Below are 18,572 nucleotides of genomic sequence, written 5' to 3'. Positions count from 1 at the left end.
AGGATTTATTTCTAACTTCAAGATTTCAATAAGCAGTAAGACCGTCGCCCATAGAAGCTGGCTGTAAAATTCCAAAACTTTGATTCGGACAGTTAACGTCTGTTAAAATTGCGCTTGTAAGTTCCGTCGACATACAGTGTGTTTACTTCCTTCTCAGTTCTGGTTCTAACTTGTTCGATTTAACGCATATAAGTCCGTGATCACTGTTCCCTACTAGTAACTCATTTTACTCGGAGGCTTGAAGCGATCGGGTGAAGAAAACGTCCTAAGGTCTAGAAAGCTCGTACACGCAACTGACTATAGCGAAGATGAAGATGCCAGTATTTTTACCGCTTTGCATCGTGATTCTATGTGCCATGGCATCTGTATCAGGTATTCACATGGCTTCACTTTGACTCTGTTTCCTACAGAGTTGTCTGCAGCGATTTCCCGGATAAAACAACCAAACATTTATTTTGTTGCAACTCGCCCGAAAAGGGATACAGCAATCTCTGACAAGTTAATTTATCGATTGTTTAATTAATTCTACTGACAAATATTTCATTTTTTTTCCTAGGGAAAAGTTGCCCTTGGTATATGGATAGTTTCGACGGCTATTCCAGTGCTACTTGGCAAGAAGCTCGTCCATGACTTGGCACCAGGCCCAACAGTACTGTCGAAGGCATGGAGGAGACCTGGTAAAGATCACCAGTGCGCGAGAAAACGAGTTCGTCCTGGCACTCGCGAGGAAGAAAGCGCCATCGAGGCAGCAAATTTGGATCGGCCTGATGTGGACCGCAAACGCATTCTACTGGAGTGATTACTCGGTTCCAGTCTACAAGAACTGGGCTCCGAATGAACCGAATGGAAAAGCCCGAGAGCCATGCAGCAACATGTGGACTAAGCACACGTCCTCTCTTCCCATCAGGGCAAATGGTTACTGGAATGACCTCCCCTGTGGTAGTGACTACAATTGTGGTGTTGTTTGCAAAGCAGTTCCATAGCTGAGCGGACTGAAACCAGCGATCAACGCCCACAAAAGCCGTGTTTGATGATGGGATATAAAAATACCATTTAGATAAATGAACTGTAAGGGAGAAGAAAAATACCGGCTTGACAATAAAATGTTTTAAACTTGAATTTTTGTGTTTTTCGTTGTGTCAGTCGCTGTCATGAACTTAAAAACAGCACCAATTTGCCATTTAATTCAGTCGGGTCCGCAACTTTCATTGCAGAAACCTTTAATAATTTTTTGAAGACGAGCCCTTTTCCCCTGAAAACGTGATATCAAGCCACTCGATATACAGATTTGACAATTTGGAAGAGACACTATACTTGCAAATGAAATGAGAATAAGGAAGATACGAAGCAAATACAAACCGATATAAACACGGGTTAGGCCTGGGGCAAAGCAGTAGAAGGTACTTTACTGGACGGGCAAGTGAAAAGATCATTAATAAAAGAATCTAAACAAAAAACGTCCTACTTTTTTTATGAAAATTACAAGGTCTTTCTTTTTGCCTCCTCTCCCTTTTACAGGAGCAAGAAAGTGCCCGCCTTTTCTACTCTGACTGCCCCGAGAGGGGTGGGGCCCCTCCCCCTCCCCCAACCAAGTCGGGCATATCTGGGTCCATGCCTTCCCTGCCGGACGCTCGGCTCACTGACTTTTCCGTCCGCCCCCATGATACCACACTTAAGAGTCAGTTCACAGGTTGATAAAATTCTTATAGTTTGAAACAGAAGCTTATCAACGACGGAGACTGTTTACTTTTTTTGTAGGCCATCTTTGCCTCTGTTTAATCCAATATAGACCAGCAAAGTTGACTGAATACAGCAATGTGGCAATCAAGATAAGGAATGTTGAATTATTGTTGCCCCACCGAACGGATACACTTTGATAAACATGGCTCGGAAAGTTCAGCTGTGAACAGAAACGGGATTTAGCGAACCAGCTGACTGTTTTAGTTCAGTGAAACGCCAAAGAACCCAAAAGAATACTGTACACGTCGCCATTTAAACCATCTCAAAGGATTCTTTAAAGGGGCAGTGTCCCAGCTGATATGTCGTGTTTTCGAAAGTATGGCCCGAGTTGGCCATGAACTTGCTTTATTATCGTTAAATTGGAAGACAAGAACGCCAAAATTGGTGGAAGCAAAGAAATATCAATTAAAAAGAAAAAATATATGACTAAAGATTCCAATCTTCACCAGAAATTGAACTTTCACTTTCTTGACATCCTGTTACAAAATCTAATTTAAAGAGCTGTAATCCACTTCCATCCTTGTAATCCTGTACTTTACATCAACCAGCTTATCATGAAAAAGTACAATGAAAAACTAGACAAGTTGTTACTCTCCTATCCACCAATGTGGTTAAGATTTCAGTTGTAAGGAGACGAAAATACTTTTCAGTGCTTGGCCAGATATTCGGCGAAAATTCCTGGATCAGTTAAAGCTGGAGTGCATTATTTCAGATTCTTTTTTCTTAGACTGTTTTTTTTCTCTAAAGCTTAGTCGGTATTACCGGATTCCATGTGGATTTTTTGGTACAGTTTTGGTAGAATGTGTGAACATTAAACGCAACGTGGGAGAGTCTCTGTGTCCTCTTGCTCCGCATTGGAGCTACAATAGCAACCACATTTAATTGTTGGGAAATAAACAGCATTGAAGAGGTGGAAGGGTGGACGGAAGAGAGAATGTGCCGGGTGACACAGCTAATTTTGACTCAGATTGTAGCACTACCCTGCTCTTTAGCTTGTTGACTCATGAAAACCGTGATTTCTAATTCAAGCAATTTCAACCTCGGTCTCCTGATCTTTCTGTCAACAAGGTTGATCTTGATCAAACAGCTTCTGACAATGTGTCCTGCTAGTGGTGCATGCACGAGCAGTACAGTATTAGAAAGTGCTTTTAAAGTGAAAGCTTCTTCCTTTATAGAGTACTTTGCATTGTTGCGGGCCCAAGAGAGGCCCGCAACCCTAATCTTGACAGTGACCAGCGGATTGTGTTTTACGCGTGCGCGCCACGTTATTAAAAAGCGAAGAGAAAACGGAAGTTGAAAATTTTGTTCTTCCACTAAGAACGATCGGAATGCGAAAAATGTGTCAATCACGACAGTTTGTCGTAACACCGGAAGAGAAAATCTGTTCTCCAAGGACGATTGTCACATATTGCAGACTTGTTTTACGGGTGTTGCTTTTGCGAATATTTGCTCTGATTGTATCACATATAAACCACGGCAAAGTGAATGATTCCAACAACGGTTATTCTCGAGAAATTCGTTATAACACTGATAACATAGCGAGTTTATCGACCGAGGAAAATCACATCTCAATTCACACCGCGTGCTCGTCTACACTTCAGAAAAAAAATTGTCAATCAAAAAACAACTCCGACTGGTTCGCGGCCGGTTCGAAGCAATTAAGCGTGATGCGTTACTCGGAATAATTGTCTTTTGTCCAGTGATTTATCATTGATCGCGCCACGTTAATAAAAGGCGAGCACAACATAGCGAGTTTACCGACTGAGAAAAATCACATCCCAATTCACACCGCGTGCTCGATTACACTTCCCAAAACGATGAAAACATGCATTCCTTACTTGATGCGTTACTCGGAATAATTGTCTTTTGTCCATTTTATCATTTGTTTATCGACACTGCCATCTAAAATTGCGCACTCTCGTACCAGTACCTTTTCTAAGTGCGTCAAGGCCCGCACTTTCTAACCTGTGGTTATCACTAGTATTAGGCTGGTAAATAAAAACCCTGTTTGAACGACCGCAATTATGAAACGAATATCCAAAGGTGTTTCCTGGCTGCAATTTTATTGCAGAGTGCCCACAATTAAAATATACACGAAATTAAGTTACATTCGATAATAGTACATATTTTTAGATACTGAGAATAACCCAATAGCAAAAAAATTAATATGTGCACATATATAGTAAGACATGTAAATGCTATATAAAAAATAATTTTTATGGAGTGTAATTGAACGGCTAAATTTTAAACAAAAAAGTGAAATCCGTCGTTTTTACAGTTTTAACTGCAAAAGGAAGAAATTTCACTCACAGTAATGTTGTGTGGAGGATCCCTTAATTCAAGTAGCATTAGCTGAGGCAAACTTAAATTAATTGCCACCAAAGATAAAATAAAACTAGATACTATACTCTTATAAGTTATAGTGTATTGATGCCTCAGAAGACCAAATACATGTAGCAATAAACAGATCATGTTGTAAATAACTTATGAAAATTTTTCCAGAAATTCCCATAGCAATAAAAATTGATGATGTTGTAAATAACTAAGTTAAAATTTTCCAGAAATTCCCATAGCAATAAAAAATGATGTTGTAAATAACTTAGGTAAAATTTTCCAGTAATTCCCTTGGTTGGCATGCAAACGCCAAAGCTGTTAAGAGGTTAAACAACGCTTTTCAGATGATAAATTACTATCTAGTGAAAAGATCAATTTTTCCTCGAGTGTCGAAAATAATTCACATATGCTTTGGTTTTGCGCTGCTACGCTTACTGATTAGTCTAAATAACTTGCGCTACTTTCTCAGCCAATCAGAAGTGTGACCAAAACCAATAAAGACTCGCTCAGACAGATTTTCCCACTACATGTAATTACTATTTGCTTTGAGTTTTTATTGGTTCACTGGATTGTCTGTGTCCTTTGTGATTGGCCAGAGTGATTACTTTGGTTTTGGTTTTATGACACTCAATCGAAAACAGCTCTATTAAAGATTTGACAAAACATACTATGCTACCCACTGTAGGTAATTTATTCAGCGGATTGTGCTATCCATCCTTTGAACAAAGTGGTGTCTGGCATACCGTAAAATTCCGGTTATAAGCCCTGGGCTTATACAACTTCTCAAGGGGTTTTGAGTGGGCTTATAAGCGGAGGGGCTTATATCCGGGAGGGCTTATACGCGGAATAGAAAAAACGTTTTGGAACGAGCTACGGGAGTGTTGATCGAAATACGATTTAAAGTTTAAAACGCATAATAAAGCAACATTTAGCCCTGTTTAGTACTGTCAACTGGCAGAGGGGGGCTTTTATCCGGTGGGGCTTATAAACGGATGTATTTTTTTGTTTCCAGGTAGATGGGCCTATAACCGGGGGGCTTATAAGCGGAGGGGCTTATAACCCGAATTTTACGGTATTTAATGTGGCTCTTCACACCATGACCATCTGTTAGGCTCAGCAGCCTTCTCCACATCAGGGCAAAACCCATTCACACATTCCTCCTTCAACTTGAGGATCACTTCAGCCAGCTGCATGTAATCCTCTTTGACATTGTAAACTTGAGCTGACACTCGGCACCACAAAGAAGCCTGCACGCTGACAAAACTGGCAACAACTTTGTACTTGTTGTAGACGTCTGTTATCATCTGTTCAGTTCCCTCGTGTGTCACTCCATAAGCTGCAGACAGTTCACTTGGTAAGCGGATAACTGCCATGCATGGGGCACGCATGGAATCAGGGATGGGTAGCACCTCTGTGTCCCAAGCTGCGGCTAACATTGTCGAGGCCCACGATGCAAGTTGGCTGTTGTACTTTGTTATGGCACTCTTTAAGTCAAGAAAAACAGAGCAATGACACATTGGCTAACAAATGCTTGATTCTGACTTCACTAGGAAATCTTTAAAAGCCAAGTAGCCCTTATGGAGGGGGGTACAAATTGTGTATTTTTGCGATACAATGAGCGGATTCGTGGATTTTAAAAATACATTGACTTGCAGATTAGCTAAGAATTTTGGCCTTGTTTCTGGGCTCCTCATGTCAGAATGATCAGAAAGTGGACACAAAATGAAGTTTGGATCACTTCCGTTGGCCCTCGTTGGTATGTTGGCGAAATTGTCACAAAAACAAGCCATGCAAACAAAACCTCTTTGAAAAATTGGCATAAAAAACATCTACTGTCTATTGCAGTGAAAGTACACCACACAAAGTTTGTGGAAAGTTATGCAGATTTGGATTTCAATGAAAAAAGTGGCAGATTGACAGATTTGGCCAAAAAATAGCAACGGATCAGCGGATTTGCCCATCCCTATTCACCCCCTCCTTATGGCGCCCCTCTGTGGCTGGCAAAATTTAAACTTTGATGTCTGTAGCAAAGAAACTTTGGTTTCTGTAGCATAAAGCAACCAAGGGTATTGCCATCCTCGTGGATGAGATGTTTGCCCATCACAAGTAACACCTGGCATTCAGTCAGTTAACCCCCTAACAGTTTGCAGGGTGCAAAGAAATTCAATTCTCCTTCGGGCAAGCTGTACTAGATGTATTAGCCCAAAAGTCATTTTCTTTAGCCCAAAAAATCTTTATAGGCATGATTAATTTCCTCAAAAATTTTCCCTGAAAACTTTCACTTGACAGTCGAGCAAGTGAAGGATAAAATCCACTAGCCCGACTGGCTAATCTGTGCACTTTTTTGCACACTGCCCTGACACTAACTATTTATTTAGAATGAACATGTGAAGCATAAGAAAACAAAAACAATAAATAAATAAATAAAACTCTTATCATAATAATGCTTATCATAACTCACCATGCCACCAATTTCTTGGTAGAACTTAAGAGCAGTCACAGCAGAAGTGTATGATGTGTGGTCAATGGTGCCTTGTTGAAAGAATCTATCCTGAAGACTTTTGTCATGACACCATGATACAACCTGTGGGACCATGATGTCATGGAATTTAGGGTTCACCCAGAGAATAGCACATCCACGTGGAGCAAAGAGCCATTTATGAAGATTTCCTATCGATAAGCAAAAATGATTTAACATTGGACAAAATAGAGATAGCTTTAACTTTGACAATTGAAATGATGGGTTTCTTACTGAAATGAACAATACAATACAATATAGATTATTTTCAAAGGTCACTTATCTGAATGAGCCGTGATTCTTTATCGCTTTATCTCGTACCTAGAATCACTTCTCTTTTGGTCCCTCCCAAGAATGCGGACTCGAGCCAATTCTGATATTTGAGCACATTAACATAGCACTATTTTTTTTTCATTTTTAGCCAATCAGATTTGTATGGGTAATCAAATGGTGACGAGTGAAATTAGGAAATAATTTCACGTGCATTTTGTCAAAATTCTAATAATTTCCCTTGCCTTAAAGGCTCGGGAAATTATTAGAATTTTGACAAAACGCACGTGAAATTATTTCCTAATTTCACGAGTATAACATTTGATTTCATATTAATATCATAGGTGACAAATTACGCTTGGAATCTTACGTTTTGACTGGTATACTGCATCGCGAACTCCGAGCGTGAAAAGTTGAAAGCATACATTTTGCTTAAGTTCGCAAGTTTTTTAGTCTTTGAAGAAAACCTTTGTTCGATTCCTTTCTGCTGTTGACAAAAAGTTAAAATATAGCTGGCTAAGATGAAATTCAAGCGAAAATATACAAAGTTTAAGCTTTAAAACATCTTTTATCCCGGACACCATCTTGCCCCTAACTACGTTGCCATGGCAATTTTATAATTTCATGTGAAATTATAAATTAACGTTAAAATTTTGCGCCAAAATTAAGGAGTAATTTGTCACCTATGATATTAACTAGAGCAGAAATCTGTTAATTGCTGATGTGGAAACTGGAACTGCCCAGAGTGATTTTGGTGCTGACCAAAAAAATTATGTCCAGAAATGCCCGCAGTTGCAATGATTCAAATTCAGTTTCATCAAGGGCCCTCCTTGACCCTCACTTAAACTTCTCTTGCAATTTTTGCAAAAGTTTGCAATGTTTGTAATTTTCATAATTTTCCCTGATTTCGTAAATTTTGCAGTTCCGTCGGGGGGCCCATTCTTGACCTTCAGTTACACTTTTCTTGCGATTTTTTGCCACATCTCGTGATTTTTGCAATATCTGTTGGTTGTTTGCAAAATTTTGTAAATTTCATAAAATTTGTAACTGCAAGCATTTCTGAACATATCTCAGATTTCTGGCTGGGACCTTCTCCTACTGAATAAACAAAACCCATAATAGTAATGCATATGATTAACATAACAACTCTATTGTAAATGACATACCAACAAAAAAGTCTGCCCCAAGCCTTTCAAGATCCAAGGGAATTTGCCCAGGTGCGTGGGCACCGTCAATCAAAACCATAACATTATGCTTGTGACAGACTTCAGTAAGCCTCTTAAATGGAAGCTTCAATGCACTTATACTGGTAATTGCATCTAGGATTGCCAGCTTAACAGTTGGGTTTTCCCGTAAAACTTTCTCATAGTGTTCGACAATCTCAGTAGCATGATATTTGACAGATCCAGTCATGTCTGATGTTGGAAACGTGATATTAAGCACCAGCAACTTGGCTTTCTTTTCTTGGCAGATGTCTTGTGCTGCCATCTGAACAGCACCATAAGTCTGATTTGTTATAAGAATGCCGTCACCCTCATGAATATCAAGACACCGGAGAACTGTGCTGATCCCAGTTGTTGCATTAGGAACAAACACCATGTCTTTAACATTTGCTCCAACAAACTTGGCCACAGTCTCTAGAGATGAGTTCCACAGATTCTGCACTTTGTATCTATACCAAACATCGGGACACCTTTCCATCTCTTCCTGAGTATTAAAAGAAAAGTAACAATTCACAGTATTTGTCTAGAATGCAAAAAGTATCACTGAAAGTGGTTCTTATTTTTTCTCTCTCTTGTTTGATATACAGTAAAAACCTACAAGTAAGAACCTAACATTGAGCAACCTGTTAGGCTAAAATTTGCAAATTACACCCCATTTTGATAAGAACCTATTTAGAAACAAATTTGGAAACAGGTTCTTATTAATTTTACTAAAATTGATTAAAAATGTTTACTTTTGGGAAATAAGTTTGGACAGAGCATTACAGTAACTGTACATGTATATAATGTCATATAATTCTAAATGATTACATATTAAGCACTTTTGTGGTATGCAAATTTTATACAAGGAATAGGCCGAATACCACTAAAAGTTCTCTTAGCATCAATGTAAATTTTCTTCAGAAATAAGATCCTATTAAGAACCTGAAATTATAGCCTAAATTTGTGTTAACTACCATTTATAGAAACCTGTTTAGGTTAACCTGGAAAAAGTTAGGTTCTTACTTGAGGATTTTTACTGTATAACATGAAAAGCACTCAAATCGTAATACCTGAGATCTCAATCGAGCCTCGAAAACTTTCTTAGGAACAGTACCATATGATCCATGGTTGATCACTGTAATGCCGTCATCAAGACTAAACTTGCTCTTCTTTATATTCTTGCCGTACATAGCTTGCCTGTAGTCTGGGCCAAATATGAAGGTGAACACTGCACTTATTGACTTGATCACTGCTGCCCACCACACAAACACAACAAATGTTCCAAGCTGACAAAGCCTAGTGAAAGACATGGTTGTCATTAAAAAAAAATTTTATGAATACTTCCTCATCTATATGTTTTGCATTGTTGGTAATGACCAAATATTGATTTCATCAATATTCAAAAAAATGCAAAAAGATAATTAAAATAAAATAAGTACTAAACAAACTATGGTTTCAACAAAAAGGTTAAGAAGGTCCCCAAATCATCTCTTTAACATACATGAATGCCCTCATCAGAAAATATGCTCTCATCAGCAAATGACAGGATATTATATATTTGCTTGTCCATAAAAGGAATTTCAGCAACTCTTTGTACTTCTGCATATTTTCCCACATCATTTCTCAAATAAACGGCACGCAATGCATGCAGAAGCGATGACGTTTAACAAGTGCCTCTTAAATATTTTTCAAAAAAAGTTAACGTAAATAAATGTAGCTGACAACTTGTGAAGCGTGAATGTAGGCAATTTGACTGACCAGCCAGAATCTCAGGAATTTTAATTTAATCTTACAGGAATCTTACGTTTAATTTTAGATATCCTGTTGTTGTTGCTACTGTTTAACAAAATTCAGTTTGCGTTTATACATCTAAGAGTCACATTTCATAAACGACATTCGATACTAGTAGTACTAAGGTCAAAAGCCGTCTTGTTTACACTGATTTGAATGTAGAGCTGTCTGCTTCAATGATTTCGAATTCTGTTCACTTTTATTCAACATGATATTGGACGAAAATGTTTGATCGTTTAGCCAGGGCTTTAAAAACAACTGGTGACTCACTGCTTTACATTATGCTTGTGAAAACTTCTTTGGACAAAACTACCTTCAGTATGCATGGTTTGGTTGTATAAAATGTCATAATATTTGGAATATTACCATATGAGCACAATATTAAGTATACACACTGTATTACAAATGTTCGTCTGTTCATCTTACGGTATTCCCCCTACTTTCTTGCACAAAACAGGACACAAATAAGTTAATTTATATCAGCTGTTTTGCATAATTAATAAGTGCAAGATGTGTCTCACTAATCCCATTAGTACTCCAAGGAACAACTCAAACCAGACTTGTGCACATGATTACATTACAAGCTTAGCATACCTTCTAATACGGCTTCCTTCCAGGGAATCAACGTCCATGTCCATCAGAACAAGTCAAGTTCAAACAAAACTCCTCTCGAACTGGAGTTTTCTGATGCAAGTCAATGAATTTCTGATGCAAGTCAAGAGCTAGAACGGATTGACTAGCTTTCACGCAAAATGTGTGAATTTGCATATAAAAATGAACATTAAATTAATCTAACACTGTTTTAAACTACTATTCCTTATTTCTTTCCATCTAAAGGAAGAAAAGATTCCTAAAATCTACCAAAATAACAAATTTCTCCAGACAAGAGAAGAACACGGCTATGTGTCGATTTCAGGAAGTAGCCAATCACAAGAAGCGTTAGAACACGCATTTGACCCATAATGCATTTAGAGCGACGCTTTCAAAGTGCGTCATCTCCCTCGAGCCGTTCGTTCGTTTCGGTTGTATTTTTGTGTTCTTTCCAGGTATAAAATCGTTCGAATCCTTCTTATTTTTTGCCCATCTATGAGTCAGTTTACTATGATTCGAAAGCACACAGAGGCCTTTACAAGGCTGCGTGGTTTTCGTCTCCGTGGAAAGCTATTTATCCAACTAAGTGCGTTTCGCTCTTTCCTGTCAAGGCGTCAATTTCCATTATGGCCGAAGTCGGTGACGAAAATGAATTGTTGGACTACGAAGAGGAGGAGACAGAAACTCCAGCTGAAGCTCAGGCAACCAAAGATCTCGCAAAGAAAGATGTGAAGGGAACGTACGTCAGTATCCACAGTTCTGGCTTCAGAGATTTTCTTTTGAAGCCGGAGCTTTTACGAGCCATCGTTGACTGTGGATTCGAACATCCTTCGGAAGGTAAGCGTGATCCTCTTGCTTATTTCGATCGCTTATTTCGTGTTTTGAAAGGCAAAACACTTTCTACGCTAAGTTGTTTATCTCTTCTATGGTTCAGATGTTTATATTTTTTTCTCTGATTTGTCAAGCAGTAAAAAAATTCGGTCGACTTCAAAGATGCTGTTAGCGTTTATAAATTATTCAAAAGGAAAATATTTCATATTGCAACAAGTTTCTTTGTTTTCAAACCTAATTACCTAAATTGGATTTAAGACTGAAGAATACCACTCATTTCTTTAATCTCAAAATGAAACAAAACAAGAAATTAAAAACTTTTTTGAAATCAATTTTTTTTTCTGCTAGTATCTTATGTAGCTTACTGATTATTACATCCAGACTATCTTTCTCTTTTCTCAACCAAGCTTTACTTTTCCAGTGAAAACTGTCTCAGTCCTAGACTTTGTAGAGGCTGAAATATTGTTGTTAGTTTGTTTTGAGCTTTGAATAACTTCTCACCAAATTTTTTTTATTTTACACAGTTCAGCACGAGTGCATCCCTCAGGCGATCCTTGGCATGGACATCATCTGCCAGGCCAAAAGTGGAATGGGCAAGACAGCCGTGTTTGTCCTGGCCACCCTTCAGCAGCTGGAGCAAATTGACGGCCAAGTCAGTGTGTTGGTCATGTGCCACACGCGAGAGTTGGCCTTCCAGATCTCTAAAGAGTATGAAAGGTTTTCTAAATACATGAATAACATCAAAGTTTCAGTGTTTTTTGGCGGCATCAGTATCAAGAAGGATCAGCAGACCCTGAAGACCAACTGCCCACATATCGTAGTAGGTACACCAGGCAGAATATTGGCGCTGGCACGTGAGAAGACGCTAAATCTCAAGCATATCAAGCACTTCATCCTTGACGAGTGTGACAAGATGTTAGAACAACTTGGTTAGTAACATGATGATCTACTTTTGTTGTACAATAAGTTTTCTATTTCCAGTGTTCCAGATAAGAGATGACCCAACAAAGTTAGCTACATGATCCAACAAATATGATAGAAAACTTCTGATGATTTTCCAAGTCCCATTTCTAGTGACCCAATGGAATTCCTTATCGACGCCTTCTATTTAAAACTTTTAAGTCTGTAATTAAACCTGATTACTAGAAAACTTCAGTGAAAATTTTCTGTTTTCAACTTGGCCACTACTGGAGTTAAAGAAGTTCGTGATCCTGGGGTGTGGGGAGGAGCTTTTAAGTAAAGTTAAACCATCCCTGGAAGCCATTGACAAAGGGAAGGGATGTACAGTAGAACCACGGTAACTCGAACCGAACTCGCCCCCGCTACCGAACAAATACCATTTCCCTTGGATTTGACCTCATTTTTCAGTCATTTTTACTCGTTCTCACGGATACTCGCCCCGCTCTCGAACTAAATCTTTCCCTTTTTTGGGTCATTACCCCTCTCGATTCGTTCTTGCCTCCCACTTATGCCCATTGATTAGTGCAGAAGATCACATTTGACAGTCATTTTCTCTCGTTCATTATGGTCGGTTAGTTTCTGGGATAGGCTTCTGTTACTGAGGTGCTGATCATAACTATCAATTATTACTTGGCAAATTAAATATTCATGACCCGATTCGCTACTGAACTGTTTTTCGTTTCCTTCAGAGTTCGAGTACCAGGGTTCTACTGTAATTTACTTTTAGAAATATCTGCTTATAGAATGCTAACTGGATCAGACTTTTTGGATCAAGAATCTAATTTTGACTTTAGGTGAAGGTTCTTTCTATAATCACTTTTTACTTCATCCTTGTCATCTAGTCTTAACATTTTGTTCTTGTTGCTTCCAGATATGCGAAGAGATGTCCAAGAAGTATTCCGCATGACACCACACGAGAAGCAAGTCATGATGTTCAGTGCCACACTAGCCAAAGAGATCCGACCCGTCTGCAAGAAATTTATGCAAGATGTAATTATACCTCCTAAGTTCCATTGTGAAGTCTGTTGTTGAGCATTGATTATCCTCGCAAGGGAGGTGGTGGTGAAGCGTTCAGCTTCCTAGCCCAACTGGCAATGCTTGGCACTTCCTTGCAGAAGGATTCAATTTGATCGATTTTGTTTTGGTTGCCTGAACTAATATGGTGAAAAGGGATTAATAGTGTTGCAGCATTTGAAAACAAAGCTTTGATTGGGGCAGATTGATTACATAGGTGTTGTTGGTTAGGTAGCTATATGAGGCTGAAGGATGGATAAGTGTGTTTGCCTGGGATTCAATTGGTCAGTTAAAGTTGGTCAGTTGTAGTATTTTGTGATCAAGGTGTTTTACTAGCTGTTTATGGGTTTTCATTGTTTTGCCTGGTTAAGTTAAGGTCAATTTTTGGAAAGTTAGCCATCTGGTGTAATAGTCACTGTGGTGTGAAATTGTGGTGGTCCTTTGTTGTTGATTTCTTTCCTCCTGCTTGGAAGTGCCATGGTTGCCGTGTTCGTCACCCCACTTTGGAGCAATGAAGAGCTGTTCGTGGTCAGATCTTCAGAAGTCTTGATCATGCTGGTTAGCAAGCTAGCTCAAGCAGGAGCAGCAGGCCATGACAACAAGTCAACTGCCTCGCCTGATGTCAGTTGGTTTCCACTCCAAGCTCCTAGCCCTGCAAGCTGTATCTGTGTGGACCATGTGACATGTTTGTTCCATGTCTTGATCCTTTCAGTTCCAAGGTTTTTGGCCAGCAGAATCTGAATTTTTTTGCCTGCAGCATCAATCTGCTGGAAATTGAATGTAACTCCCCCTGATCCATCTGGAATTGTAACTGCTTTGTTAATTTCGACCAGATTTTGGCATCAGTTTAGTTCAACTTGGAGCTGAAAGGATTTTTGTTTATGTTTCTTTTGTTTAGCGTGCTAGGTGTGTGCATATCCAAGTGTGCTACTTAGATATTTAAGGGGTTGGGATGTTTAGCTTCGTTTACTGTCAGCTCAGTTTTTATACTCTGATTCTCTTAAATTTCAGTTCAATTTAGTGTAGTTTTGTTGTGTTTCTTGTTCATGTCCAGAATGATTGTTGCTGTTTTTTTTTTTTACTTTCCCTCTTGTGTGGTAAGGAATGTTGTTCTCTTCTCTTCTCCAAAAACAGCCCATGGAAGTGTATGTTGATGATGAGACAAAGTTGACATTGCACGGTCTGCAGCAATACTACGTCAAACTCAAAGACCAGGAGAAGAATAGGAAACTATTTGACCTTTTAGATGTGTTAGAGTTCAACCAGGTATTTGACTTGGGATCATTTGAGTGACGGGTGCTAAAAAAAAAAAGAGCCAAAAAAAAGGCCAAAGAAAAAAAAAAAATACGCCAAAAAAAAAGCGCCGCCCGGGCACCCTTAGAGCACAGCCCTGGACTGTTGGGTACACAGGGTTTATATGGGTCATGAAAAACCTGGAAAGTCGTGGAATTTTAGAATTTCATGGAAAATGGTATTGATTGTACAAAATATATTAGGTACTGGCAGGTTGTTTTGTTTTTTTGTGAGGATAATTTTAAAAACGTACCCAAATTTAAAATAATTTTTGAAAATTTCCAAGAACAATGGTCAAATTTAGTTCTAGAAAACTTTGAAAAGTCATGGGAAAGGTCATGGAAAGTCATGGAATTTCAAAAGAGTATGAACCATTGTACAGTCAAACCTTATTATTCTGCCTAGTTAAGAGTAAGTAATTGAGAGTTAGATCATTGAAATCTGGAGGCAAACTGAGTGCAGTCTTAAGACTACAGAGAAAGTCCAGACAATCTTCAAGTCTGAAAAATTATGAATGCCTTTCAATGCACTAACACTGGTACATCATGGACTATTTTTGTATGTTAAGCATTTTCCCGTAAAATATTATGGGAGATACGGCGACTTAATGGCTGGTGTGCTTATCTTCAGCACAAGAGTTTGTAGTCAAGTTGGCTAGTGTGCTTGTGTGGAGTTCTTGCATAGGACACTTGACTCTTTCAATGCCCAAATCCAAGTGTATGAATGGATAAACATATCCGCAAATTGTTTGGCAACAAGACAAAATTGTACAAAATGATATTCCATTAGGGGATGTTCTCCTTTTTACGCCATTCCTTCCAGGGTTTTACTAAATGAACTAACCTACTTTCACAGGTAATCATCTTCGTGAAGTCAGTACAGCGCTGCGTTGCTCTTTCCCAGTTGCTGGTAGAACAGAACTTTCCAGCAATTTCCATCCATAGAGGAATGGAACAGGAGGAAAGGTGGGGCTCTATTAGCAAGCAGTTGCTTCTTTGAACTACTCGTTCTCTTCTGCAGCCATTGTTTGGGTAGTTGCACAGTGCTTCTCCCCATTGCTGGCTGCCTTTACCTGAATTATATTCTTTTCTTTTTGTTGTGATGGCAACATATGGGTGCAAAGATATTGAATTTTCCAGCTACAGCGGTAGCCAGGATGTAATAGCTCAAAAGTCATTTTTACTAGCCCCAAAAAATTCCCATAGTCAGTCCTCTTGCCCGACCGCAAAATCCACTAGCCCCAGGCTAGCGGACTCTAACTACTTTGCTTGCTGCAACATGACATCAAAAAACTATCAGAAAAAATGGTCTTACAATCTAGATTCATTTAGAATTAGCATTTATGTATGCAATGTCCAGAGCCTCGTCAAGCCCCTCCCCCCCCCCCCAAAAAAAAAAAAAATCATAAGGCTTCTTTGCCATTGCTTAATTGCAAAACCAGCTTCAAGAATGATTTCTTCTCTTTTTATTTAAAAGTTTTTGTTCTTGTCAACAGATTGTCACGCTACAAACAGTTCAAAGATTTTTCGAAAAGGATGCTGGTAGCCACCAACTTATTTGGTCGTGGAATGGACATCGAAAGAGTCAACATTGTTTTCAATTATGACATGCCAGAGGATTCCGACACTTACCTTCACAGGGTTTGTAGTTAATTTATCTTTGTGCAAAGAGATTAGTCATCATGCCATGGGTGAATGTTATTTTATTATTATCATTATTATTGCTTGAATAGTTCTTTTAATTTTTGTTGTTTCTTCACTACATTAGGTTGCCAGAGCTGGACGTTTTGGCACAAAAGGTCTTGCCATCACCTTCGTTTCAGATGAAAAAGATGCCAAAATATTAAATGAAGTCCAAGATCGATTTGAAGTAAATGTAGGAGAACTCCCTGAGGAGATTGACCTTTCAACATACAGTAAGTTTTCAACTACCCCGCCCCCCCCGCCTCCTTCTCATTTTTTCCTCCTCTTTCTTCCTTTCCCCCTTCTTTTTCCCCCGGTTCCCCCCCCCATAAAACAAAAACCCCGGCGGCCGTTTAACGAGAGTCGACTGTATACCTATGCCTCTAAAGAAAGTCCTGCCCGGTCGTCCATAACAAGTAGATTTTACTGTTGAGCCTGTAACTTTTTATGCTCACTTGCCTGATGTGCTCAGGCAAATCATCTGCCAACTAAGTCATAAAAAACCAAGCATGCAATTGTGCTGAATAAGCAACATTTTTAGTGGGACTTCTTGTACATGTAGTTGTACAGCGTGAAGTAGCAATTAAATGAAAGACAAATCTAAACATGTTTTCATGGTAGGATCATTCAATGATCTGATCTGCATGACGTCAGAAATTGAGGGAAGTAGTAACACTGGTAATTGCTTTGTACAACTTAAAATGCTCCCTTGTCTGGTGGTTAGATCATAGCCCAGAATTACACGGTTATATATTTGAAGGAGGCAAGCGTGGCCGAGTGGTTTAGGGCGCTGGTGTTGTAATCCGGAGGTCACCGGTTCGAGGCCTGCCGTTGCCACTAGCTGGATTTGTTTCTCAGTTGTCCTGAGTTCAAATCCTCGACCACGCTTTGTATATAGCCAACTGGTCTGCCTCCTGCCAGTTGGGATTTTTAACCTTGTTATGTTCATTTATAAATTATTTGTTTCCTCTGTTTCAGTGACATGCCTTTAAACTAGCTATCTCGTTGAGATATGAAGCTAAGTGCATGACCACTATAAATACATTATTTTTTTATATATTTTTTTTATAGATTATTTGAATGGTTATTGATTGTTAATCTTTTCCTCCAACAGTTGAACAAGGTCGCTGATTGATGCAGATCACCTTCAATTACTGTTTCATGTAAACTTCATGTAAAAGCAAAGACCATCAAGAGGAACAATATTTCTCTGCTCTATAATTATTCCAGTCATTTTTACGTATTATAAGAAGAAATTTCAAGACGCCATTCTCGCTGGAGCGAAGACATTTTACCTACCTGTTTATATAAGCATACCAGTTGTTTTTGAGTTCTTAATTTTGTTTTCAATGTGTGTATTTTTTACTGATCATGTGAAATAAAGTTGCACCAAAGTGTTTATTTATTTTCTTGTTTTAAGAATCTATGGAATTGGAGATTGTTAGTATGTACATATACTCTATGCTTTCCTTTGCTCTCTTTTTACAATCGCTTTTCCTTGCCAAGCTTTGCGTCCAGTTGATGAGGGTGTGGGGTGGTAAAACATCTTTGTGTTTATTTTTTATTTTTTTGCTGTAAGCAACTTTTATAATTTGACAAAAGTAGCCTGCCATCTAGCAGAACAACATCCATTGTATTGCATTTTGCCAAAAATAAGTAGAAAATATAATACAAATTCTGGTTCTTGCAACTTGCTACGGATGCCCATTGATTGGAGCAACAAACAGATCACGTATTTGACAGCCATTTTCCACTCTTATCATGAGAATTTATGATTGGGTTAGAGTTTCTGACGAGATAAGTTAAATTTGCAGTGTACTATATACTGAAGTGCTGAGAAATCAGTAAACTATCAATTACTAACTTGGCAAATTAAATATTCAATCGACCCCGATAACTCGAAACCCACACGGGGAGACTCCCCATATGAATGTGGCGAGCTCGTCGGAAATTTTCAAAAGAAGTCCCAAAAGAGACCAATCTGAGCGTGCCTCAAGCTTTTTTTACCCCTAGAAGATACCACAATACTATAATAGAATAGCCCAATTTCGACATATTAAAATTCAGTCTAACACAATAGACCTCAGGACGAGGCTCCGGACTAAACTATAGACTTTGTGGGGTTTATTCCCCGGAGCCTCATAGTGATGTCTATTGTTTTAGGCTGAATTTTAAAATATCGAAATTGGGCTATTTATATTCGGTATACCCAATATAAATTATAATTATATTATTATTACCCCTCCCTCCCACACACCTTCCTTAGATTTGTAAAAAAAAAGAGTATAACGACCCCATAAGCTCTCTGAGCTTTGACTTCAATCATCTTTCGAGAGGTTGTTG

The 18,572-nt window shown here is 38.7% G+C and overlaps 2 protein-coding genes and 1 pseudogene across 3 annotated transcripts; 2 read left to right on the top strand and 1 right to left on the bottom strand.

The window, feature by feature from the left end:
• Positions 1-216: 216 nt before the first annotated feature.
• Positions 217-1,119, top strand: LOC144650056 (perlucin-like protein; annotated as a pseudogene). Its single transcript, XR_013570005.1, has 2 exons — positions 217-372; positions 557-1,119. The product of XR_013570005.1 is annotated as a perlucin-like protein (transcript).
• A 2,817-nt stretch (positions 1,120-3,936) lies between these two features.
• On the bottom strand, positions 3,937-10,863 carry LOC144665126 (uncharacterized). Its single transcript, XM_078526302.1, has 5 exons — positions 10,453-10,863; positions 9,138-9,363; positions 8,029-8,569; positions 6,536-6,744; positions 3,937-5,558 (listed from the first exon to the last, which is right to left on the bottom strand). Exons 1-5 carry the CDS (start codon positions 10,494-10,496, stop codon positions 5,151-5,153), a joined length of 1,428 nt encoding a protein of 475 aa, XP_078382428.1. The 5' UTR covers positions 10,497-10,863; the 3' UTR covers positions 3,937-5,150.
• On the top strand, positions 10,830-17,626 carry LOC144665136 (spliceosome RNA helicase Ddx39b). Its single transcript, XM_078526311.1, has 9 exons — positions 10,830-10,904; positions 11,061-11,286; positions 11,805-12,209; positions 13,112-13,230; positions 14,389-14,520; positions 15,403-15,512; positions 16,043-16,187; positions 16,315-16,462; positions 17,344-17,626. Exons 2-9 carry the CDS (start codon positions 11,076-11,078, stop codon positions 17,358-17,360), a joined length of 1,287 nt encoding a protein of 428 aa, XP_078382437.1. The 5' UTR covers positions 10,830-10,904; positions 11,061-11,075; the 3' UTR covers positions 17,361-17,626.
• The last annotated feature ends 946 nt before the right edge of the window (positions 17,627-18,572 follow it).

This window comes from Oculina patagonica, chromosome 1, assembly GCF_052425735.1.
Source record: "Oculina patagonica isolate OP01 chromosome 1, crgOcupat, whole genome shotgun sequence".
Taxonomy (NCBI): domain Eukaryota; kingdom Metazoa; phylum Cnidaria; class Anthozoa; order Scleractinia; family Oculinidae; genus Oculina; species Oculina patagonica.
This window is presented reverse-complemented; position numbering and strand designations above follow the sequence as displayed.

Coding starts and splice junctions, on each gene's coding strand:
- LOC144665126 (XM_078526302.1), bottom strand. CDS start 10,496: ATGGACATGGACGTTGATTCCCTGGAAGGAAGCCGTATTAGAAG. Junction 6,745..8,028: donor TGGGGCAGACTTTTTTGTTG/GTATGTCATTTA, acceptor GCTTATCGATAG/GAAATCTTCATAAATGGCTC. Junction 5,559..6,535: donor ACCAAGAAATTGGTGGCATG/GTGAGTTATGAT, acceptor CTTGACTTAAAG/AGTGCCATAACAAAGTACAA.
- LOC144665136 (XM_078526311.1), top strand. CDS start 11,076: ATGGCCGAAGTCGGTGACGAAAATGAATTGTTGGACTACGAAGAGGAG. Junction 13,231..14,388: donor GCAAGAAATTTATGCAAGAT/GTAATTATACCT, acceptor CTCCAAAAACAG/CCCATGGAAGTGTATGTTGA. Junction 15,513..16,042: donor GGAATGGAACAGGAGGAAAG/GTGGGGCTCTAT, acceptor TCTTGTCAACAG/ATTGTCACGCTACAAACAGT.